Genomic DNA, 23,482 nt, shown 5'->3' on the forward strand with positions numbered 1-23,482 from the left:
ATCAGTCTCTTTCCCGGGGATTTAATTGCGCGCTGCAGCCGGCAGCTGTGCTGTGGTTGACGGGAGCTCCGCCGCAGCAGCTTTGAAGGTCGTCCAGCGCTGCCTTGGCCGCTCCGGCTCCGAGGGGAGCGCCCGCTGGAAGAGGAGGAGGGGTTTGCTTTGTGGCGGGCGTTTGCTGAAGGAAAACATCCCGAGGCTTCAGTCAGAGCGCTGGCGATCGAAGGGGCGTGTGACACGGAGCACGTCGGAGCGCGGCGGCCGGTGCCGCAGCCACGGCCGCATTGGGATGTTCCGGGCTCAGATCTGCAGGGCAGGGCGAGCCCAGCGCGGGGCTGCTCCACAGACCCCAGCCCACAGTCACAGCCGTTCTCCGGCCTCGTGCACTCGTTTCCCGTTGGAGCCCTTGGTTTTTCTGCTCTGGCACGCGGGGCTCTCGCTGTGCGTGCGGCGTCGAGGTGACGCTGGGGATCCCCGCAGGGATGCGGCGCCATATGGGGTCTGGAAAACCGGACTTTCGGGTCAGTCCCGTTCGCCCTCTCCAGATCTGTTATTGTGTACGATAAAAATAGGCGAGGAGCGGCGGTGGCTCGTTATAATTGGTGCCGATCTCCTTCCGTGTGGTCAGTGGCTTTTCTTGTATTTGAAACGCGCGACTCGGTTGTGCCAGGAGCTCTTGTTGGCCTGCGCGCCCGGTTATTTTAGATCAGTGATGTCCCTCCGTGGGGCTGGGCCGGTGTGCTATTTTTACCCAGCGGTGCGGTTTTAATTGATCACGCTCTTCTGTGCTTTAAGAACTTGAGTATTAAACCCGTTCTGACCTTACTGAATTCTCAAGGTGAATCTATTACAAGACTTGAGACCCCATTAAGACGCCAGCATAAAGGATCAAAGTGACACTTAAGCACATCTCTTTGCTCAGAAATACGAAACTTTTGTGGGCTGTAGCTTCACTGGAAAAAATCTCTTTAGTTTTGATTTTCTGGGTATTTCTGTGGTGCTGGAAACGCTGTCGGCTCCTCGGTGTTGTCCACCAGCCGCACGTGTAGCCGCTGCCTCTGCCCGGCTGGGGACGGGTTCCTCCTGCCTCTCCCTTCTGTGACAGCGCTGCCTGTTTTGGGGCCCTGCCCAAGGAGGTCCCTGTCACCCCCTCCCCTCGGTGGCAACGCCAGCCCAGGGCAGATATTGAGGAGCAAACAGGGTGTGGGGTGGCAGACCCGCCGGAGCGCTCGGCGAGCCGGGCAGCCGTGGGGAGCCGGGGGTGCCCGCGGTCCGGGTCTCACTCCTGAAACCACGCTTGGCCTTGGCAGCTGCTGGGTCCATAGACCCTGAGTCCAGGCTACAGCTGCCGATGAACCCGTTTGGTCCTGTTGTGCCCTTTTTCAGCAGCGTTACTAAGTGCTGATCCCAAACGCGCCGCTCCTGTGAGCTCACACCCAAGGTATCTCAGGATTTGCTGCAGGAACAGCGCACCTTTTTGCCAGAGCAGTGACAGCATGAGGCCGGATTGGCGCTGGGCAGGCTCCGGGAGCGCTGTGGCTGGATGTGTCCCTGGCGCCCCCGGCCCGTGGCGTGTCTGACCGCGCCGCTGCGGGCGCTGGGTTTGGCTGTGCCGGAGCTGACCCGGCCGTGCGCTCAGGTTGGGGTTGGGCAAACCCAAGTTACTGGAGCAACGGGACAAGCACAGAAATTTGTGTTGTCCCTGGAGTTGGGTTCTGGGGCCGCTCAGCTAATTCTAACTGGCTTGGTTGTGATGAAGACCTTAATTATTTGCATTTAAAGAACTGTTGGTCTGACTTAGGGTTTTTTGGATTTGTATTCTAAGCTATTTTGCTCGAAAACATAATTTGAGCTGTTTGTGCTCCCATTACTTGCCCCTTTGGTATCTTTAGCTGATGTGAACGTGGGTTATGATGCTGGAAGCGTTCGGTGGGCGCAGAGTCCCCCCTTGCTCTCCCCGTTGCTCTGAGCTGAGATGCTGTTTGTAGCGACTGGAGCACAGGCGCTGCAGAGCTCTTTGTAACGGGAGCGTGCGCCGCGGTGCTCTGGGTGTCAGCAGCTCCTACAGCATTCGTGGGTCGCTGTTCCTGCCGTGTTCGGGGAGGCTCCTGGATCACCCGGTGCTGGCGCCGCGATCCTGAGCGATGCCGTTTGTCGTTATCGCTTGGTGGTGACAGCCGCCCGGGCTTGTGGCGCTGGGGGTGGCCGGGTGACAACCGTCAGAACCAGGGGGGCTCGTCAGGCAGCGAGCGGCTCCGCCAGCCGGGGGGATGCTCGAGGGGTGCTCAGGACACGCTGGGGCTGCTCGGAGCCACCGTGCCGAGGCGGGACCTGTGGAACCTGCTCCTTGTCCGGAGGCGCCGCTGGAGATTGTTCTCGGTGTGATACAGGTGTGTAGTTTCTGCTTCGTCACTTAACTTCTCACTTCTGACCTTCGCGTGCGAACGGTCCCGCGGCTGCTGGGGATGGGGACGCGGGGCGCTGGTACGCGACCGCTGCTCCCTGCTGCTCCCTGCTGCTCCCTGCTGCGTCGCCGTCAAGGGCCGTCTCCCTTCCTCCTTGCTCGGGTTCTGCTCTGAAGGGGCTCCAAAAGAGACGTTGCACATTAACCGGGTGGGCAGAACTGCCGAAAGTGGCTCCCGTGCTGCGGGGTTTGAGCTCTGTCCACATTAGCAGTTTCTCGTTCGATTGAAAGGTCTGATACTCTTAATCGTTCCATATAATCTCTAACAGAACGTACATTTAATCAACTCTCCCCGAATCCATAACTGCCAGGTATCGCTGCCTCAGCACGTGGAGCGCAGCCGCATCTTGTCTGGGCGAGAGCGAAGATTAAAGCGGGATGGATGGGAGATGAACGCCGTTCCCTTCCCGCTCCCCCGGGGAAGAGGGAGCAACCCGGAGACAAGAAATACAGAGATTACTCGCAGGCAAATCGTTTGTTGCTATACAGGAATATAGAGAGCCTTGCAAACAGAGGGTTTCTGGCAAAGCACCGATGTGGCGGAGTTCTGGACGCTCAGCTCCCCGCTGCCTCCCTCCCGCGGGCCGTTGGGTGCGCTGGCTCCGCAGCTCTCGGCCCCACGCCAGGGTGGGTGTGGGAGCAGCGCCGGTGCCGTGGGGCAGAGAAAGCCTTGTTGGGTGCTTGTTCCTGTTTGGTTTGTGCCGAGGTCACGCAGGCCTGTTGATCTCGTTCCTGTTGGAGAGGGGGGAGGTCGTCCTTAGGGAGAGCTCAATAAATGTGATTTCAGTGTTTCCTGTAGAGTTGCCTTGTTTTTAAGTTCCTTGCAAGAATAAGTGTTTTGCGGATACCCGTTGTATCTGCAATCCGCCGTTTCCTCCTCTGTGCCCCTCTCCTTCCCCCCTGCACCCCAGAATCGCAGCGCTGCGTTGTGGCAGAGCGCTGCGCGCCCGGGGGGGCAGAGGAGCGTGCTGGGAGTGCCGTGCGGTCCCCTGGGGCGGTGGGGTCTGCACCCCACGCGTCTCCGCCCCAGCCGCCCCCAGGAGCGGTCCCGCCGGGCTGGGGCCTCCTCCCCATCCTCTGCCGCCGCTGTAAATCCTGCCCTGGAGCGGGGACCGGCCTCGGTTATCCTGCGGTAAATAAATAAGGATTAGTGAAGCTATTTTGAGCCTGGGCATCTGCCCGTGTTCCTGGGGAGCCCAGCGGAGCAGCTTTCCCTGCTCGGGATGAAAGGGTTTAGTGCTGGAATTAACGGGTGTGCGCAGCTCCGGGATGCTGGTGGGACGTGGTGTGGGCTGTTCCTGTTCCTGCCGGCTGTCGCTGCCCAAAAATGGGCCTTGCGCTGCAAACTGTCCCCGAATTCACCGCGGACACCCCTGGAAACGCAGCTCTTGGCTGCAGACATCGCTGTGGCGTGGACTGGTGGCCGTTAGAGGTGGAATCCAAAACCGCCAAAGTTCGGATAAGTTGGTGCGCTCGTGGTCCCAAAATATCAAATTACCTACAGAATAACTCCTCCTTGCTCAGCCGATTTGTGAACGTCCAGGAGATCGTTTGCCTAAACCTCCGTAGAAGCTGCATTGGAATGAACCCGCTAAAGAGGAATTTCTGTCAGTTTAATAAGCGTCATAAAATGGTAAATCCTGGGGGGGAGGCACCTGTGAAATTGGTGTCTTCTCATTTTAAATGGGTTCCTGGGATTCATGAGGAATTCAGACAGAGATGTAGAGCTCTGGGTGGGTGTTGAAGCAGCTTGTCCATGTTTTCATGTGTGACGGGGTGCTCTGAATTCTGCTGCTGTGGGGTGACCGGGGTGCTCTGAATTCTGCTGCTGTGGGGTGACGGGGTGCTCTGAATTCTGCTGCTGTGGGGTGACGGGGTGACCGGGGTGCTCTGAATTCTGCTGCTGTGGGGTGACTGGGGTGCTCTGAATTCTGCTGCTGTGGGGTGACGGGGTGACCGGGGTGCTCTGAATTCTGCTGCTATGGGGTGACGGGGTGACCGGGGTGCTCTGAATTCTGCTGCTATGGGGTGACGGGGTGACCGGGGTGCTCTGAATTCTGCTGCTGTGGGGTGACGGGGTGACCGGGGTGCTCTGAATTCTGCTGCTGTGGGGTGATGGGGTGACGGGGTGACCGGGGTGCTCTGAATTCTGCTGCTGTGGGGTGATGGGGTGACGGGGTGACCGGGGTGCTCTGCGGCCCCTGCCCCAGTTTTGCTCCCTCAGCAGCCTCTCCAGAGCCACCATCTGTATTTCTCACCGTGAGCGATGTCTTGTGCTCCATCTCCTCTTGGAGCGGCTTTTCTCAGCCCTCGTTTGTCCGGATTATCAGCATGCGGAGGAGAGCTGACTCGTATTTACATGATTTAGTTGTAAATATGGGAAGTGTTGATAGATATTGTTGTCATAAGTGCTTGCAGCTCCTGGACTGACGGCCGGGTTTCCTGGGGAAGCGCAGGCTCCGTGCGAGCAGCTCCGGGGCCGCGGGTGCTTTCCGAGCGGTGGCTGCAGCGCCCGAGTTTAGCGCAGGAACGTTGTTGGGTATTGTCTGGCAACAACCGCGGTTCCGAGGCTGCAACGAAGGAAAAACAAAAGGTTCTTGTTCCTTTTTTTGTGTGTGTGTGTGAACAGATGCCGTTACGTGGAGTAACCCTTTGGGGACGATGTGCATAGCAAACATCTGCAGGGCTGCACGCGGGGGCTGCGGCGGGCGATGTCGGTGTTGCCGCTGGGGCTGGAGGAACAAATGCATTATTTGCTACTCGTTCCTTTTAATTGACTGATGTGCTCTGCGTGAACTGCCGGCGTTTGGTGGCATTGCTTCCAGAACGCTTTGCGTACCTGCCTGGATCCCTTGCGTTGGCGAATGAGTGTTCGTGGAAACGTCTCCGAGTGCGGGAAGCCCAGATTTGGCGGGATCCTCCCCGCGGCTGCGGGTTGCAGCGGCTCCCGGCCGCGCTTTGTCGTGCACCTGAATTTAGGGCAGAGACACAAGGGCCCTCGCCGCCCCACGCGCTTCTCTGTGCAATCCCGGCATTTCCAGCCCTGCCAGTCCCGCTGGGGCTCTGTGCGCAGGACCCGGGAGCAGCGTCCTGGCTCCCATGGCACCGGTTTCTGGGGCAGCACCGCGGTGAGGAGCGGGGTGTCTGGGCGGGTGTATCCGTGGTTGCCGCGGTGAGGAGCGGGGCGGCCGGGCGGGTGTATCCGCGGTCGCCGCGGTGAGGAGCGGGGCGGCCGGGCGGGTGTATCCGTGGTCGCCGCGGTGAGGAGCGGGGTGGCCGGGCGGGTGTACCTGCGGTCTGGAGCGTCTGTTCCTGCAGGCAGGGCCGGGGGCGCTGGCTCGCTGGGTTCGGCGCATGGTGTATTTGCAGTTTATTCGCCTTTCGGCCCCTGATTCAGGAATGTTTTGCCTTCAGGGGTGAAAAACCAACAAAGCCCCTTCACTGGCGAGGTCAGGAGCGAAGGAGAAGGAAGGGGAACGCGAGCCCCGGGTAGTTAGTATGGGCAGGGCGAGCTCTGCGGAGTCACACATCCAGATGGATTACATGAGGAACTTGACATCTTGTTTAAAAACAAATCATTCATTATGTAGCGATGAATAATCAAGCATTACAGTTTCATCTCTGGAGGTTCCTTTTTTGGTTGGAATTTTGATAGTTCAGTAATTAAAAGCTGAAAGCTATTACACTGTCTACATGTTGATCAATTGGTAATTAAAAAGTTGATGATAGATATGGTATTTCATGGGACTGGTTTGTTACCATCAGATCTCCTTAGTGTGTTTTGAAAATTGTCATTTAACTTGGCACTTAAGCATTTTTCAATATTCATGGACTTTTTAGCTTGAATGCTATAAATGCCTTTAAATGATACGGTAATTTGAGATCCTAGCGGATCGCGGGGTTGTAGCGTGATCTGGAAGGCCGGTTTGCTCCCCGCGCGGCGCAGCGGGTTGAGCCGGGTCCCCATCCGCCCGGTCTGTGTCCGGTGGCCAAGGGCGACTGGGGAGGGACTCGGGGTCCCGGGCCCGGGGCCGGGCCGGGCGCTGCCCCCCTGTCCCCGCTCCCGGCTCCCGCTCCTCCGGCCCATGAATATTTGAGCAGCCGGCGGGCCCGCCGAGCCCGAGCAGCCGCGGGAAGGCTGGAGATGGGTTTGATAACACAATCAGGGATAAAGCAGCCCGAAATGAAGGAGAGCTCTGTCGGTAATGGCCTCCGTGATGGAAGATTCATTGCTTCAGGAGTCTAATCTGAGATCAAAATGAAGCCCGAGCCTGATGCTCTTTGGAGCATAATGCAAGATTTACTGCTCTGCCACACTCCAGAGATTAAAAAATACCCAGCCCTCCGAACCACCCTCCTTCGCTTGCAGAACTCGGGGAAAAACAAGGCATTTTTCTTCTTGCAGGTAAAAAAGAGCAGGTTCAGCTGTGTTTCTGCAGGGTCCTGCTCTTGGGACGGTGGGGCCGTCGGGTGGCTCCGGTGCCCGGCCTGGGCCGCGGGCTCGCCTGGAAAAGCCGGGCTTTGAAGGGCGCTCTGGCCTGGCGCACTTGTTGCTTCGTGACAGCTGGCTCCAGTAATTTGTTTTTATAGGGCAGTTTGTAGTAAATGAATGACACGTTGAATATTTTACTGAGGTTTTAGGTTATCTAAAGAATACTTTCCGGTTTACTAATTGGTAGCTAATGCCGAGTACATTGATGTTGACATGAGCAAATGGATTTAAAATGGTTTCGAAGCGAGCCTCGTTACGAGACGCTCTAATTCGGTCAACAGGAGACGCGTGCTGGCGCGGCCGCGCGCTCGGGCCGGGTTGCGGCGGCGCTGGAGCCTTTGCAGGTCTGCACATGGTGATCACGCTGCCCGGGGCTGTTGGTGGCCTGGTTCAGCTCCGGGTGACGGGTGGGGCGGGCTGCGGTGGTCGGGAGGCCGGCGGTGGCCGGTGCCCCCGCGCTCCTGCCCTGCTCTGCCGTGAGGGCGGGCAGCGCTCCCCGGCCCTCCGGGTCCCGTCCTTGTAGGCAGGGGGAGATTTTTTTAGGATCTGCCTTATTTGGACCTCACTTCAGCAAAATTGACTTCTCCCTCTTTCCCCGAATCTTTGAGGATGTTGCTTTGCTGCCCTCAAGTTTTGCGTTGACAAACCTGGGTTTGTTTAAGTCTCTCGTTCTCGTTTCCTCCAGACAAACGGGGAAGTTGGTGCCTGTGCAGCGTTAACCCTTTTCTGGTTTGGGGAAACAGCCTCCCCGCAGCTTAGGAGAGGAAAGCAAAGCGCTTTGGAGACATGAGTAACATATCAAATATGCACCATCTTGCATAGAGCTGTTATGGGTGGAATGTAACGCTCTCTCTGGAGAGATTCCTGGCCGTTGGGGGGAGCGGGGGAGCAATCCTGTTCAGGAGATTGGGCTGGAAGAATAGGTTTTTAAAGGAAAACAGGAGGGTGAATACCCAGGCAGCCTGCGCCGGGCACGGCGCTGACGGGCGGGGCTCTGCCGTTGCTGAGCGGGGCAGGCTGGCTCTGGGCTGGGAACAATCTGCTCAGCCCTGGTGTTTGGAAATATCGAAAGGTACCGAGTTCCTGTAAGAAAATTCAGGCAAATCTATTGAAAGCACGGAGTGTAGGGGAACTGAGAGACTGTTTGACCGAAGCAAACAAAAACCCCAAACCAGACAACAGCGAAAGAGGTTCCTCCAGGTCCAAACAGCAGTTTTGGCCGGACCTTGGGCAGCGACTCGCGGTGTCTGCCGGGAGGTAGAGCGCCTTCCCCGGCGATGGGTGCTGGTAAAGAACGTTGTTAAGGGCTGAAAACCTCGTTGAAGCCAGGCGGTGAGGTTTCGGCTTCCCCGGTCGCGGTGGGCGCGCCAGGGCGCTCGGACGGGGCCTCGGCCCCTCTGAGGTTCATTAGCGTCTAAAACTGCTGAACGGGAGCGTTATCCGTTTAGTGCGTGATCCCTTCTGTAGGCTGCACGTAGGCATCATCGAAGGACACTCGATGTGTTACGTTACCTGCGATATTTGGGGACATTTTTATTCTGCTCTGAAAGCAATCGGCAAGATCTGATATGAGGAGACACAAAAGGTTGGTTGAAAGCAGACAAGAGCTGAGGCACTGGATTGAATAGGAGCCGCATTGTGCGAGCTCTAACGCTCCTTTCCATTCATTACCGCAATTATAATTATGGAACCCAAAGTATTTAATTGGCCTCACAGACTCTTCACGCTGAATAGATTGCATTGTTACCGTTAAAAAAAAATACCCTCTTATGCATTGCAAATCCACGTACGTGTTGCTCTCTGGTTCTCAAGAGGTTTCTTTGTTTATATGATGAGTGATTAACTGAATTATGGATCTCTCCTATGTTGTGTCAAGCTAAAATCAAATGGAGGAAGAGTTCTTCCCGTGCACCAGATGAAATTAGATAGAAGCTTTAGAAAGATAGCTTCATGAGTTAAAAACACCTATGGCTCCATGCATTAGACCCAGCAGGGCCGCCTTTGCTCCCGTGCGCTGTGTGAGAGGAGCAGACGCGTTGAATCCCAAAGCAGGGCTGTGCCGAGCCCTTGGCACCCGCGCAGGGCTCGCTCCCCAGCCGGAGCAGGATGGTGCAGTGAGGTTCGCTTCCCGCGTCCCTGCTCGGGTGGCGTTTGCTGTCCTTGCTGGTCCTCTCGTGTCCCGCAGATGGGAGGAGGTGGGCTCCACTTCCCGTTTAAACGCTCTCCAAACGTTCTTTCTGAGTCGCCGTTTCTCCGTGTTGGCCGATGGTCGCGGAGGGGCCGGGGACGGAGCCGGCGTGCACAAAGATGCTGTGTGTGACACTTGGCAGAAGGACCTGAATTGGATTACGAGCTCCTATTCCAGCAAGTAAACGTCCGCGGTGTTTTTATAGCTTATCTCTATTCATCTCTGTTTGCAGGGCTTTGCCTGCCAAGCGTTAGTGTGAACACTCGATTTTGAGCCATCGGTCCATTTGCCTTCTGCAAATCCCTCTCTCCTAAGGTGGTGGGGAAGCTCCGCGCACAGACCCGGCACAGCCGCTGGGCGCTGGTGCTGCCGATGGATCCCATGGCACCGGCTCCAGCCCAGCCTGCCCCGCACCGGCGCCGCACCCGCGGGGCTCGGCTTGGCGTTCCGCAGGACCCGCGAGGGTTGGGTTGGCTTCCTTCAGGGAATTTAGGAAACCATTTTGCTGTTTTGTGGCTTTGGCTGGAGAAAATCGTGTAGAAACATCACCTGAAACTTGGACTGAGAAGAGAAAATGAGCAAATGTTGTGTGTCCAGCCAAGCAGTTGATTATTTTGGTGCATAATACGCTGCACAATATTTTGGAATAAGCGGTGCGAACTTGGGAAACGTGGCCTGGAAAATGTGTGAAGAATTACAGTGTTCAGCGAATGTGCAATCTGTGTCGTTCTTAGAGGGAACTTGGTGTTAAGTACTTAGGGATATTTTGTGGTTCAGAGCTTTCTCGTGTTTATTTTGGGATGCTTCGTGATTGCAAAAAAAACCCGTAAGTATTTAACGTAGTTTGTTTGCTGCTTGGAGAGCGCAGCGCAGTGGATGGGAGGACAAGGGCGCAGCCTCCCGAGCGGAGCTGCCGCCGTAGCCGTGTGGGAACGACGGGGGATGTTCCTTCCTAGCACAGGGAGATCCGCAGAAACGGGGGAGATCGGCAGTCAGCCCTGGCTGGCTCCTTCCCCTCCCTTTGCTCCAGTCCCCTGAAAACTTGTTGACGTATTAAGCGGTGTTGAACTGCCTTGTTTGGCACAGGGCTTGTTTAGAGGTGAGCGCCAGCGATGGGAATCACGGCCGTAAATCACCTGTTCGGATAACGAGGCTGGCCCGGGAAAGGCTCCGGGAATTCGTTTGGCAGGAAGAAGGGAACTGGTTGTGTTTCTGGCACGGCCGCGGGTCGGAGGAGGTGGAAGGGACGGGACCGAGTTCCACCCCGCGCGGAGCCGCTGAACGGGACGGCAGCTTGGGGACGCGTGCGGGGCCGTGGGTCGGTGCTGGTGGGGCTGGAGCGGTGGGCTCTGGAGAAGCTCCTTCTACTTGAAAAAATGGAATTTCACCCCGTTGACCACAACAGGGGTGAGAGAAGGGACACGGTAAAGCCGTGGAATGACATCAAGTTTGAGGACCTGTTTTGGTGCCTTCTGAAATGTGGCTCCAGGACCCGTTTTCAGGTGGGATGTGGGGCCAGTGAAGAAGAATGAGCAGATGCTCCTGTGTGGCGTCCCTTGGGCAGCGGTGTCTGACGCCTTGGGCGCGGGATTTCGGACCCTCCCCACGCGGGGGTGCTGCGGTGGCCTCGGGGGTGCTGGGGGGCAGTGGCCTTGGGGGTGCTGGGGGGCGGTGGCCTTGGGGGTGCTGAGGTGGCACCGGGGGTGCTAGGGTGCAGTGGCCTTTGGGGTGCTGGGGGGCGGTGGCCTTGGGGGTGCTGAGGTGGCATTGGGGGTGCTGGGGGGTGGTGGCCTTGGGGGTGCTGAGGTGGCATTGGGGGTGCTGGGGGGCAGTGGCCTTGGGGGTGCTGAGGTGGCATTGGGGGTGCTGAGGTGGCATTGGGGGTGCTGGGGGGCGGTGGCCTCGGGGGTGCTGAGGTGGCATTGGGGGTGCTGAGGTGGCATTGGGGGTGCTGGGGGGCGGTGGCCTCGGGGGTGCTGAGGTGGCATTGGGGGTGCTGAGGTGGCATTGGGGGTGCTGGGGGGCGGTGGCACTGGAGGTGCTGAGGTGGCATTGGGGGTGCTGAGGTGGCATTGGGGGTGCTGGGGGGCGGTGGCCTCGGGGGTGCTGAGGTGGCACTGGGGGTGCTGGGGGGCAGTGGACTTGCGTGCCTTGCTCTGCTCGCGGTGCCCGTCGCCTTAGGACCGCGTGGACGGGTTTGCGCGGGTTGGCAGAGCCGCGGTTTCTGCGGCACAGCTGAGATGTCGAGCCTGGCACAGCCTCGTGTCACTGGCAGCGTTGGTGCCGTGCGCAGGCTTAGGCGTTATCAGCCTTCGCCAGTTGCTCTCAGTGTTTTCCGTAGAAAGCCACACCGATCATCGCGTCAGGGCGCTCTGATGCTCACCCAGGTGTTTGGCTCCGAGTGTTCTCGTCCCCTGTGTCACACCATCTGGTGCCGCGGGATTTCCACGTCTCTACGGTTGTTTCCGATGGTGTGCGTTGCAGGCGTCGTGACGTTGGTGCCGGTGCTTCGGGGCGGCTGGGTGACCGTGGGACGCCCTGACCGAGCTGTGTGCTCCGTTCCCCTGGGGCCGCATGGTTCGTGGGGCAGTTACCTCGTGCATCCCTTGAGTCTGGTGCTGCGGGAGCAGCGTTCTGCGTGAATGATAAATGCGCGGATAAAGCCACCCCAGAATAAAGACGGGATTTCTCTCTGTAATGGCACTGCGATGAACGGGAAACTACATCTCATTGCAGGCTGCGTTATTTCAGTGTTTTGCAGTGCGGAAGTTCACACCTGATTCTGTTTTCCAGTCCCACTGTTACTCTTGGCAGTTCTGGGTTCGGGATTATTACATCTACAATACCCAAAGCTGCTGAGATTGCTATTTAAGAGAAGGCCCTGGTATGAAGTTGTAGGAGGATTATTAAAATATATGCACTTTTCAATCGAGGTGCCTTGCGGGTTTGTTTCAGTGTGCCGCGCTCAGCTTGGCCCCTATCGGCCAGCGGTGCCACGAGCGCCGTTGGTAGCGTCGCGTGCAGGTGCCCGTGCGCTGGCCCTTGAAAAATGGCAGGAAAAACGGTCAAAGCGCCGTTGAGGTGAATATCGGTTATAAACCGGCTTTTAAAACCAGGCAGGCTTCAGCGGTGGCGTTTTTGGAGTAAAGTACGCTTCCTTTTGAAAAATCCATCCGAGCAGATGGAGCTCGTCCTGGTGTGAGCGCGGGAGGGGGCTGCGCCGTGGAGCCGCGGCGCGGGTTGGGGGCGCGAGCAGCGGCGATGCCGACCTGGCCACGGCGCCTTTCCTGGCGCCCTCCGCGGCCAAGAGAGCTCCGCAAATGCCGTGCGGGATAACGCAATTTGCTGGAGAAGGGCGTGCTTTTAGGATGTGGACTACAGAGGCCTAAAATGATGTGGACGATTTGCCACCCTCGACAAGAAAATGTATCTGTGGTTACGTTTGCTAAAAGCGATCTTTTAATAGAGCTCTTCCTGAAAAGCTCGAGCGCTGCGATGGCACCGGCTTTGCCGTGAATCAGCGCCGATCGCTCCGTGCCCGCAGAGCCTGAGCGGCTGGCGTCTCCTTTACCTCGGCCGGCAGCTCTGCCCCCGCTCAGCTCATTTGTCCCCTTCTTTTCTTTGGGGACTGCGCGTTCTCTGCTGGAATCGGCCCTGACCCCCTCGGTTTCTGGACTCGGCGGTAGCAGGAGCTTTGGCTCCGTGCGGCACCACGAGACCACGGGCACATCGTCCCCGTCCGGCACCTCCGGCAGCGCCGGGGCGCGGGTCGATGGGTTTTGTCAGGGCAGGAGCGCGCTGGGGTCCCGGGGACCGGCCGTGACAGCGGGCGCGCTCGGAGGCGTCTGCTTGGCAATCGGAGGCATTAATAGCGGCTTTTGTTGACCACCTGTTCGGGGGGAGGTTTTTAATTACCTTGTTGGTTGCTGGCCAGCGTGATAATGCCTGGACGTGCTTCTTTGCCTCTGTTTGGTTCCCCCAGCTTGAACACAAAGCGAGCATTAAATTGCCTTTTCAGAAGTGCCGCAGCCTGTGCGGGGGGTGGCGGCTCGTCCCCTATCTCGCTTGTATCTCACAGCCTGGGGTGCCAGGAAGCTGGGTTTCAAGGGAAAAAGCTCAGAAAAGGCTTCGGGAGCCGCTGGCGGCCCTGCTGATGTTATCCAGTGAGTGTGCGTTCCAGAGGGTGGCCGGGGAACCGGAGGAGCTGGGAGAGGAGGGCACTGGTGCCCGGGAGGCGATGGGGCCGGGAGCGCTCTGCCGTCCTCGGAGCGCGGTGAAGGTTCCTGTTTGCGCAGGGCTTTGGGTATGTCAGGCTTTATGTAAATAGCGGTTATGGCTTTTTTATGCATTCCCTCCCCGCTCGGTCAATAACCCGTGCCGCGCACGCTGGTCGGGGAAGGCAGTTTTGGGCTCCTCTGCGCTCGTGTTCGCGTGTCTCTAGCAACAGGCTCCCTAGAGGAACTCCATGGGGAAGGCTGGATGTGTGAGGCCGTGTTAAGTGTTTTACTGCTGAGGCTGGGAACTCATCCCCAAAACTTTGTGTTGTGCCTAAAACTGTGGAGGGTGGGAGCTGACTCTTTGCCAGTTACTCACTTAAACTGAAGAGATCTTTGCTTTCAAATTACTTATCTGGAGTGCTGGCAGGCTCGTCAGTCCAAGGGACTCTTCCAAACGCTGTCAGTCTCAGTCGTAATCCTGTTAAAACACCGAGTGTTTCAGGGTAGAGAATCCCCGTGCTCTGTGCGCAGCTCGCAGCGCAACACACGAGTTCCCAGCAGCGCGGGAGACGAGGGGAGCTCGGGCTCCTTTGGGGCTGTGATTCGGTTTCGGGGGCTGTTATCTGGGACGCGCAGCTGGAACGGCAGGAGTGCCGGGCCCCGCCAGCCCCGCTGCGCCCGGCGCTCCCGGCGCTGCGCACTCGGTGCAGTGAGCCCGTGGCGATGCCTCCTGTTCTGATCCTCGCAGGACGTTTTGTTCTGGGCAGGTCCCGGCCGTCCCGCGGTTCTTCCCCAGCTGCGGGGTTTGTGGTGCTGGAGCGGGGGACGGCGGCCGCTCCTGGTGGCGGCGCTGCCGCGGGGCCCGGCGCATCAAAGCGCAACCGCTGCCGCTTCTGGAGAGGAGACGCTCTCCAGTTTGCCTTTTGATAATCTTCAAATGCAGGCGTGACCTGAATTTACAACACGGGCGAAGAAAGCGAGAGGAAAAATATCTCTGAAAGCTTTTAAGGTGCCTTTGAGAGCAGTAAACTAGAGAAAATGAGCACGAGTTCTTCTCCCTCCCCTTTGCTGTCGTAGGTCAGTTCAGGGGAAATCTGAGCAAATCAGGGAACTTCAAAACCAACCCGCAGCCCAATTGCTTCCACCGGCTCACCGACAACCCCGCTGCCGCGCAACCCGCAAACCTCAGCTCCATTCGGCCGGTTCCCGCGAAAACCACCTTTGCGTAACTCGCCGCGAAGAGCACGGCGGGAGAGCAAACACAGGCGTTTGTGTTTGCACCTTCCCACGGTGCAGTGCTCTGGCAAAGCGCTGCCCTTGCTCTCATCGCCCTGCACCGGGCTGGTTTCTGGTGTGTGGCTCTTGGTGGAGTGGAGGAGGAGCAGCAGCCGGGCCAGCAGAGCCCTAGCGGGGCTTTAGCCAGGCCGGGCCCCTTCGGAGCCTGGTTTGGGCTGCTGGCCCCGCTCCCGGTGCCCCGCGTGTCCGTGCCGCTCGCTGAAGCACCGGCCACGGACGCTGCGGGAGGTGAGGAGCCGGCGCCGCGGTGGCGGCTGTGGACGCGCCGTCGTGACCGTGCCTCGGGGCTTTACAGCGCGATGCGGCTCGATGTGTTTTCTCCTCCCCGTGTACGTTTTCAGAGCCAGCCCAGCAGATGTGTCTGATGAACGGTGCTTTGAAGGCTGCGTTCAGGTGTCCGGCAATTTGGGCTTGAAATGTTTATTTGCTCGAATCATTACTCTGGGTTAAGGTACTTGGGTCTGGCTGGCGATAGGCATCAGCTGCTGTGGTAGCTGCCTCGCGCACTATGCGTGAAATAGCGTTGGTCATAGGAATGTGAAGGAATAAACGAACCTCTCCAAATTGCTCCAAATTGAGGTGTTTATTGAGGGGAACTTGCGGGGCCAGAGCTTTGTTGGTTTGGAGGCGGCTGGGAGGGCCCCGTTGGTGTTGGGAAATGCCCTTTGCGGGAGGTTTCACCGTTCTGCTCCGGGGCTCTCTGGACCGGGACTGAGCGCCGTTAAACCCGGACCGGTTAGGGACCCACGGGCAGGCTGCAGGAGGTGCTGGGGTTCTCGCTTAAGCACATTCAGATGCCCCGTCTGATTGTTTTTCCTTGATTAATAATGCGTAAGTGAAGTATCAGTCAAGGTTTTTACAACGAGGAAGCAACTTTAAAACATTACATTTATTTTACCTCGGGAGAACTTAATTAGCTGTCAGCAGCACCACACATGAACGGTGATGTTGGATGAAATGATGGAATCTCTGCTCCTGAGGCAGGGGAAGCACAACAGATTTGTTTAGATAGAAGCAAAGTAATTTTAGGAGAATGCTTTTGCCTGTGCAGTTTCCCTGTATTAATTACAGAAGCTCACAGCCCTTTGCTTCTTATTTGAAAGGGAGCGCCTCGCACAAAGAGGTTATTAAATCAGGTTGGAAGTGCACTCCAAGCAAATCCGAGATTGTGGTCTTGCGGTTCTCCGTTTAATGGGCTAATTTCTCCAGCGATTGAACTTCCATCATTCAGCTCGATACCATGGTAATTTACTTGTTTTGCAAATGCAATAAATAAGGCACAGCCAGCAAATCACTGGGCGCTCCGGTTCGGAGCCGTTGCTGGTGACGGAGGCGGCTGTGGGGATCGCCGGGAGCGCTCGGGTGCCCCCGGTTCCGGTGGTGCTGGCAGGACCGGCTGGACCGGCTGTTGAACACAACCGCTGGTTCACCCAGCGCCGTCTCACGCGGAATTCACTGTGTTAGCGCGGTGAAGCCCCACACCTGGATCTCCAGGACCAGCTTGCTGCTTCATGGGTTTTTCCCTCAAATTCTTCTCCTAATAACCTAAAAACTGGCAAAGCAAACCCAGACTGAAAGCCCCGTTGTTAAAATGGGCATAGCTGCGTCTCCCTGGGGACTCTGGTGTGTGCCCGCCTCAGTAATGAAACCTCCAGCTTAACGTGCGCCAGGGTTTGTTCCAGGAGCCTTGGGTAACTGTAGGGACAGAAGAGACCTGCAGATCTCTGTTAAACTCTCCTGCCGTGCTCTGTTAAGCTCTGTTTAGCTCTGCTAAGCTTGGCCTTGGTGACCTGGCTCTCCTTGGAGGATCAGGCAGAGCAGGAGCCCCAGGCCTGATCCTGGGGGCTCCCGGGGGGTGCTCGGTGGGTCTGGGGGACGTGTTGTTCATAGCGCAAAGTGCTGCCAGCCGGTGAAAATGGCTCAGTCGCAACCAGGTTGCGAGATTAAGTGTCAACAAACTTATAAAAGGAAATTAATACATGGGGAGGGTCCCCGGGCCCAATAGTGCCACTGGAAACCGCATTTGTTCATCTGCTGCTTTACTCCCTGTGCCAGTTCTGAATCTGTAAGGTTAGCGTGTCTTGGGCAGAATTGGTACCAACGTGGTGTTAATTGACCGCAGAAGTCTGTGACATACGTTTGTCCTCCCTGCGCCTTATTCCTGGTGGCTCTTTCTGTGATTGCGGGTGTATGGAGCCGGAGCCCCTGAATGCGAGCTCTGTTGTTACCGATCGAGGAGCTCGTGGGGCCATGACCAGGAGCTCGTGGGGCCGGTTCCTCCTCAGCCTGCCTGGCACCGGGGACACGCGAGAGCCAACAAAGGCCCTTTCTGGCCAAACCTCTGATGTGCAGCGCGGAGCTGTTTCTGCAGGGTCAGCAGTCGCCTCAGACCCGGTTGCGGTTCCCGTGCTCCCGCAGCTCTGCGCCCGCTCTGACAAACCATTCCGGCTCTGGCAGGCGCGAGGCAATCGTGAGCTGTATCCTGACGCCACTTTGGGGCTCAGGCAGGTGTTTTTGTAGCAGATGGAGCTATTAGTTAGCCGTGCTATCTTGAAGAATTGCTTTCCCAGGTAATCAGCTCTGCTCATTTAGGATGTCGTTTCCCCACCTCGATATGTCAGCCGAGGAAGCAGGAATGATTAATCACTGCGGCTTGGACACTGCGCGAGAATAACTGCGCGGAGGGAGCCGTTGTGCCGAGCACCAGTGCCACGGGGACTTTAAAGCGCTCTGACGCGAAGCAAACAAGAAGGAAGAGATGAGCGCGGTGCTGCCTGACGCGGCGTGGCAGCCCGCGGGGTTTCTGTGGCAACCCCGCATCTGCAATTCACGGGCAGCCCCGAGCGAGACCGAACTCTGGAGCCGTGGTCATGGTGCGGTCAGAATTAGCTCCTGGTCCAGCCACAGGCTCTGTGTACTGAGCCTGCTTTGGGTGGACAGAGCGGCGGAAATACTGCAACAGACACACGCTTTATTCCTCTTGGGTTAAAGGCTGAAAATGCAATCTTGTTTTTCCATTTACTCATTTTCTTGAATTGCCAACAAAGATGGTTAATCCTTTTTTTAATCATTATTTTCCTCTGGCAGGCCTCAGGCTGAAGCGTTTCGGTGTCCGCCTCTATGTTCTCTTTTCACCCCTTTGAAAACAACTTGGACTACTTTGCAAGCCTTAGCGTGATCACGTACCCTGCAAACAGGAGGTGCCGAATGGGGCAGCCGTTTGTCACGCGAAAGGGCACGGGCTCCCGCGTGTTTTGCCGTCTCGTGTAACCGCGTTGTCCCATACACACGAACAAGCGGACGGGGCCGGGGGCTGCGACCTGATGGAGGTGCTGGATGGGCCGGGGTCTGCGTCCTGATGGAGGTGCTGGATGGAGCAGGGGGCTGTGTGCTGATGGAGGTGCTGGATGGAGCAGGGGGCTGTGTGCTGATGGAGGTGCTGGATGGAGCAGGGGGCTGTGTCCTGATGGAGGTGCTGGATGGAGCAGGGGGCTGTGTCCTGATGGAGGTGCTGGATGGAGCAGGGGGCTGTGTCCTGATGGAGGTGCTGGATGGAGCAGGGGGCTGTGTCCTGATGGAGGTGCTGGATGGGCCGGGGTCTGCGTCCTGATGGAGGTGCTGGATGGAGCAGGGGGCTGTGTCCTGATGGAGGTGCTGATGCTGCAGGTGCTCAGACCTGGAGCTGCGGGGGGCCCAGCGGGAGCGCAGTGAGATGCAGTGGGGAGCGCAGTGAGATGCAGTGGGGAGCGCAGTGAGATGCAGTGGGGAGCGCAGTGAGATGCAGTGGGGAGCGCAGTGAGATGCAGTGGGGAGCGCAGTGAGATGCAGTGGGGAGCGCAGTGAGATGCAGTGGTGAACGCAGTGAGATGCAGTGGTGAACGCAGTGAGATGCAGTGGGGAGCGCAGTGAGATGCAGTGGTGAATGCAGTGAGATGCAGTGGGGAGCGCAGTGAGATGCAGTGGTGAACGCAGTGAGATGCACCGGTGAGCGCCTGCCCCCCCGGCTCGTCCCGCCTGCCCCCCGCGTGTGCTCCCAAAGCCGCGCTGTTGGGTGTCAGCGCAGCCCGTGCCTGTAGGTAAATTTTGAAGTGAATTGCCTGGGTGCAGACGGCAAGGAAGGTGAAGTGTTAGGAGGAGAGAGCTGCGGGTAGAGAGGCTGAGACAATCACCTCGGGGCATCTGCCTGAGAGCAGGCATGTAAAAATATTAATTTTTGAACTGTTGACTTCAGATGGCTTGTGGGAAAATGTTTAAGTATTTTTTTTCTAGCAGATTTGATCTCTCGAGTCGCAAGCCCTTTGTGTGCTTGGCAGGGCTCCTGCAACTGATTTCTTTCCAAACGGTCTCTGAAGTTGTCGGGTGTGGAAGTGCTCGATGGAAGCCGCGCCGTTGGTCCGGGCGGCAGCGCCGGGCGGGTTGTTCCGGGGGCCGGGCTGGCGTGGAGCGCTGCCCCCGGCGCTGGGAGCTTCGGGGCAGGGAGCGCGGGGTGCGTGGGGTGCGGGTGGGAGACCCGGGGCAGCTCTCGGGAGACCGGGCGCTTTCCCGAAGTACAAAACAATTCCCGGGGCGCAGGCCTCGTTGTTGGCAGCGTTTCCGTGTCAGCCTCAATAACGTGTCTGTGCCCCCATCTGCTGTCACGGTGACGGCCGCGTTTCTTGGCTCCCAGCCGCGGTGTTTTGGCTGAGCCGGAGCATCGTGCGGTGCAGCCGCGCCGGCCCATCCGCCTCCACGCTCCAGCCCCCCCGGCACAAACGGGGGGAGCCCCCCCCCGGCACAAACGGAGGGAGCCCCCCCCCCGGCACAAACGGAGGGAGCCCCCCCCCCGGCACAAACGGAGGGAGCCCCCCCCCCGGCACAAACGGAGGGAGCCCCCCCCCCGGCACAAACGGAGGGAGCCCCCCCCCCGGCACAAACGGAGGGAGCCCCCCCCCCGGCACAAACGGAGGGAGCCCCCCCCCCGGCACAAACGGAGGGAGCCCCCCCCCCGGCACAAACGGAGGGAGCCCCCCCCCCGGCACAAACGGAGGGAGCCCCCCCCCCGGCACAAACCGAGGGAGCCCCCCCCCCGGCACAAACCGAGGGAGCCCCCCCCGGCACAAACCGAGGGAGCCCCCCCAGGCACAAACCGAGGGAGCCCGCTGCCGGGAAGGGCGCGGGAGGCTTGGGGGCGAGGGATAAATCATGAAGAGAGAAGCGAATCACTGGTGATTATCTCAAAGTGTCAGATCGTGATGTCGGTGCCCTTCCCGAACCAGGAGCAGTATGTGCTCCATACATCCCTGTCAGGAACACAAGGCGGTGTCTCTGTGCACGGCGACCCAGGGGGTCCCGTCCTGCGCGTCCCCCGCTCTCCTGGCCCAGCTGGGCACGTGGGGACGCGTTTTGCTGAGCGCGGGACTCGCTGGGGCGCTGGGGTGGGAGCAGAGTCGTGCCCGGCGCTGGGGTTCGCGGTACCTTTAATGTGAAGTGACACTTGTCAAAATAAATGAGCGAGATTTTTATTGCATGTTCACTCGCTTGTAAAATTTGCTAGTCTGCAGTGGCTCTTAATCATTGATGTGAATTAGCCAGGCTCTCCTGTAGTTTAATTACTGGTATGTCATGTTTAAATTCTCCCTTGATGAAGTAGCGGTTGGATTATTCGCGCAGTTTCGTAACAGGTAAGGGGCACAACACAAACACGGGAGGTGGTCGGAGGGTCCTCGTTCCCCATTCACAGCCTTGCAAGGCTCCGTTATTTTGTTCGGCAAAAGCAGGAATGGTTTGTATTGTTTCACACCTCTTTGTTCCTGGGGTTTAACGGGGAGATGGGCAGGGACTGACCGGAGATGGGCTGGGAAGGAGTTTATTTCTCTCTGCCGTAGCTGAGAGCGCTTGCAAGCCCCAGCGTGCCCTGCGGACGCTGCTTGACTGGGTTCTCAGAAGGTGCCGGAGCTGCGGTGTTCGACCAGCGGGGCCGGTGGAGCGGCAGGTGAGGTGAGATGGGCCTGGCGCAGGGGATGTGCTCCCGCGGGTCTGCGGTGCTGCGGCGCCTTCCCCCCGCGATCGCCGGGCATCGGCACCAGCGGCACCGGGGCCTGGCCCGCTCACCCGCGAGGGACCGCACGCCAGCCCGGAGTCCCAGCTGCCCAGGAACCCAGACCGAGTCCCACTGTGTGTTGTCGAGGGGGCGAATAAGGGCTGGTGGACTCCTAGAAACCGTATCGGAGAGACCGGCACGTTTCCTCTCGGCCCTGGAGGCGCTTTGAGACAGTCAGGTTCTCCAGCTGTTCGCTACAGCTGTTGCCTTTACAATGGAGATTTCCGAATTACATACCTGAATACAAAGTGCGAGCTCATCCCGCCGCCTCTTATCGGAAATTCTCTGTTTACCTCGGTAACGCGGTTCCTAAGTAGCCCCGCTCGGTAATGAGTAGGTGCGATGAGACAAGATGCGCAGAGGTTGTAATTGCAAAGGAGATAACGTTTAAGAAGTGAGAAATTGAGGATGCTTTCCATATGGAATAACATGTAATCAGCCTTTTAAACCCAAGGACTGCCTGGCTGCTGCTTCCTGTGCCGGGGAGGAGGAGTCGCCCGCAGCTCCGCGGGGCAGAGGGTCCGGGGGAGCCGCGGGGCAGAGGGTCCGGGGGAGCTGGGGGAAGGGTCCAGGGGAGCCATGGGGCAGAGGGTCTGGGGGAGCCATGGGGCAGAGGGTCCGGGGGAGCTGGGGGAAGGGTCCGGGGGAGCCATGGGGCAGAGGGTCTGGGGGAGCCACGGGGCAGAGGGTCCGGGGGAGCTGGGGGAAGGGTCCGGGGGAGCCATGGGGCAGAGGGTCCGGGGGAGCTGGGGGAAGGGTCTGATGGAGCCGCGGGGAAAGGGTCCAGCAGAGCCGCGAGGGAAGGTTCAGTGGCCCATGCTGGGGACCCGGCAGCGCCGCCTCAATTAGAGCTGACGAATTATTGATAATTAGCGCTGCTTTTTGTTTTACCATTGCAAAACGGCGAATTTATAAAAGCTAATTTATTTTTATCTTTGGCCTCGGGAGCTCCAAGGCAGTTGTGCTTATTCCTAATTGCTTGTTTTATGGGGGAGAATTAAGCCGTAATGTGAAGGGCGGCGCGAGGGGCCGGGACGGAGCCGCCGCGCTGTTGGGTGGCACGGGGGAAACTGGGATCGCCTAATACTTCACAAATTCCAAATTTTATTAAGTTTAACAACGCAACCATTCCCAACCATTCTATGACTAAATATAGTAATGAAATTTTATTTGAAGTCAGGAACATTATCCAGATACGACTTGATGTGTATAAGATACTGCACATCAGCAGAGTGGTACAGATTGTGTTAAATGGGCCTGAAATAATCTTCAGGAAGGAAAATCGTTTTCCATTCTTCTTGACACAAAGTGTTTGTCACAGATACGCGTTCTTATCCACGTCTTGTTAGTGAAATCATTATACTTTTCATTACAACTTTTATGTAAATACGCCGGTTTCCCTTGATTAGTTTTACGTGAATAAGCTGTAATTCCAGGCTGACGTGCTATTAATGTGCGACAATTAGCTGTGGAATCGCAGCGTGACGAACCTCGGCTTGCCGGCCGCTCGGCTTGGGGTCGCGCGCCCCCTGCGCAGCGGAACACGCGCGGCTTCGGAGCCTGGTTGAGGAAGCTTTCTTCCCGGGAAGCTTCTCGTGCTGCTCCATCTCGTGTTCATCTCTGCGCGGGTGGCGCGGGATGGGGCAGCGGGACCCTTTCCTCTCTTTGGGAGCCGCGTCCCAGCTCCATCCCGCCGGCCCCAGAGCCCATCGGGGGCTGTGACGTGGGAGCACAGCTCGCTGGCTGCGCTCGAGCGCCGAGTTACCGTGTGGGATGAATTAGAATGGACCCGTTTCCTTTGGGCGCGGTGAAGTTCGTACCCCGGAGTGTTAACATCATGGGAGTGATTGGAGAAGTACTTTTCATGCACTCCCTATGCTAACGTGTGTAGGTGTAAATGACAAGGCCTCAGGGGTTGTTTCGGTGTCCCTGAGCCTGTGCTGTGCTCCAGGGCCCGAGCGTGGCTGCGGCAGCTCGGTCAAGGCTTTCGCTGGGTGGTTTGCGAGGGGCAGAAGCAGGAGGGCTCCCCACCCATCACCAACACCCGCCCCCGTGGCTGTCGCTGCCCCCGGGCCCTGTCTCGGTGTCACGCCGTCCTGGCGTGTCCCGGAGAAGCCGCACACGCGGTTCCCTCGCGGCACCGCGCGCTGGCTGTGTTGCAGCGTTGCAGTTCTGCATTGCAGAGTAAACACCCGGAATTAAACTTTTCCAGGTTTTTGTGTCTGAGCCGCTCCGTTTGCGCTAATCTTGTGTTTTCCCCGTTTTCTTTAGGTAAGTGAGCGCGTTCAGACGCATCATTTGCACGATGACGTTCCGCACCGGGGAGCTGCCGAGCGCGGACGCTGGACATCGTAAGATGTGTGTTGGGGACAGCGAGGACGGGGGGACAGGGGAACAGCGAGGACAGGGGGAGAGCCATCGGGAAGACCTGAACAAATGCGTGAGCAGGTTGCGGGGTTGGCCGGGACTGGCCCGTTTGGGCGAGGGGAGGACTCAGCGCTCCCCTCCAGCCCCGCGCCCCCTCTCCCGTGCTGCCGCTCCTGTGCCCGAGCTGCCGGGCCGTGTTCCCCAGCGCTGCTCTGTGAGGGTGGCGTTTAAACACAGCTCAGCCCTCGGCCTGCGAGCGTCCTCCAGTTTGGTGCTGGAAGGGAGCGCGAGGTAGGAGGCAGGAGGGGCTTTTTAAATAGTGCTTCATCTAGAATTAAATGCACAGGCGTGCCTGGAGAAAATGAGATCTCTGATCAGATTC

At 58.2% G+C, this 23,482-nt stretch overlaps 2 protein-coding genes across 11 annotated transcripts in view; one reads left to right on the forward strand and one right to left on the reverse strand.

Annotated features, from left to right (window-relative positions):
* PAFAH1B2 (platelet activating factor acetylhydrolase 1b catalytic subunit 2) overlaps positions 1-23,482 on the reverse strand; it is a 457,510-nt gene that overhangs the window by 271,524 nt on the left and 162,504 nt on the right. The window lies entirely within an intron of this gene.
* Positions 1-23,482, forward strand: part of CADM1 (cell adhesion molecule 1) — a 102,173-nt gene that overhangs the window by 3,816 nt on the left and 74,875 nt on the right. The window contains exon 1 of one of the 10 annotated variants that reach the window (XM_071798830.1): positions 10,604-10,643. The exons of 8 other annotated variants lie outside the window; for them this stretch is intronic. In XM_071798830.1, coding sequence (XP_071654931.1) covers positions 10,619-10,643 — 25 coding nt within the window. In that variant the 5' untranslated portion in view covers positions 10,604-10,618. Of the gene's footprint in view, positions 1-10,603; positions 10,644-23,023; positions 23,085-23,482 lie in introns of those variants that run through there. One more of the 10 variants, XM_071798828.1, reaches the window with a different exon arrangement.

This window comes from Patagioenas fasciata, chromosome 24 (assembly GCF_037038585.1).
Source record: "Patagioenas fasciata isolate bPatFas1 chromosome 24, bPatFas1.hap1, whole genome shotgun sequence".
Classification (NCBI taxonomy): Eukaryota; Metazoa; Chordata; class Aves; order Columbiformes; family Columbidae; genus Patagioenas; species Patagioenas fasciata.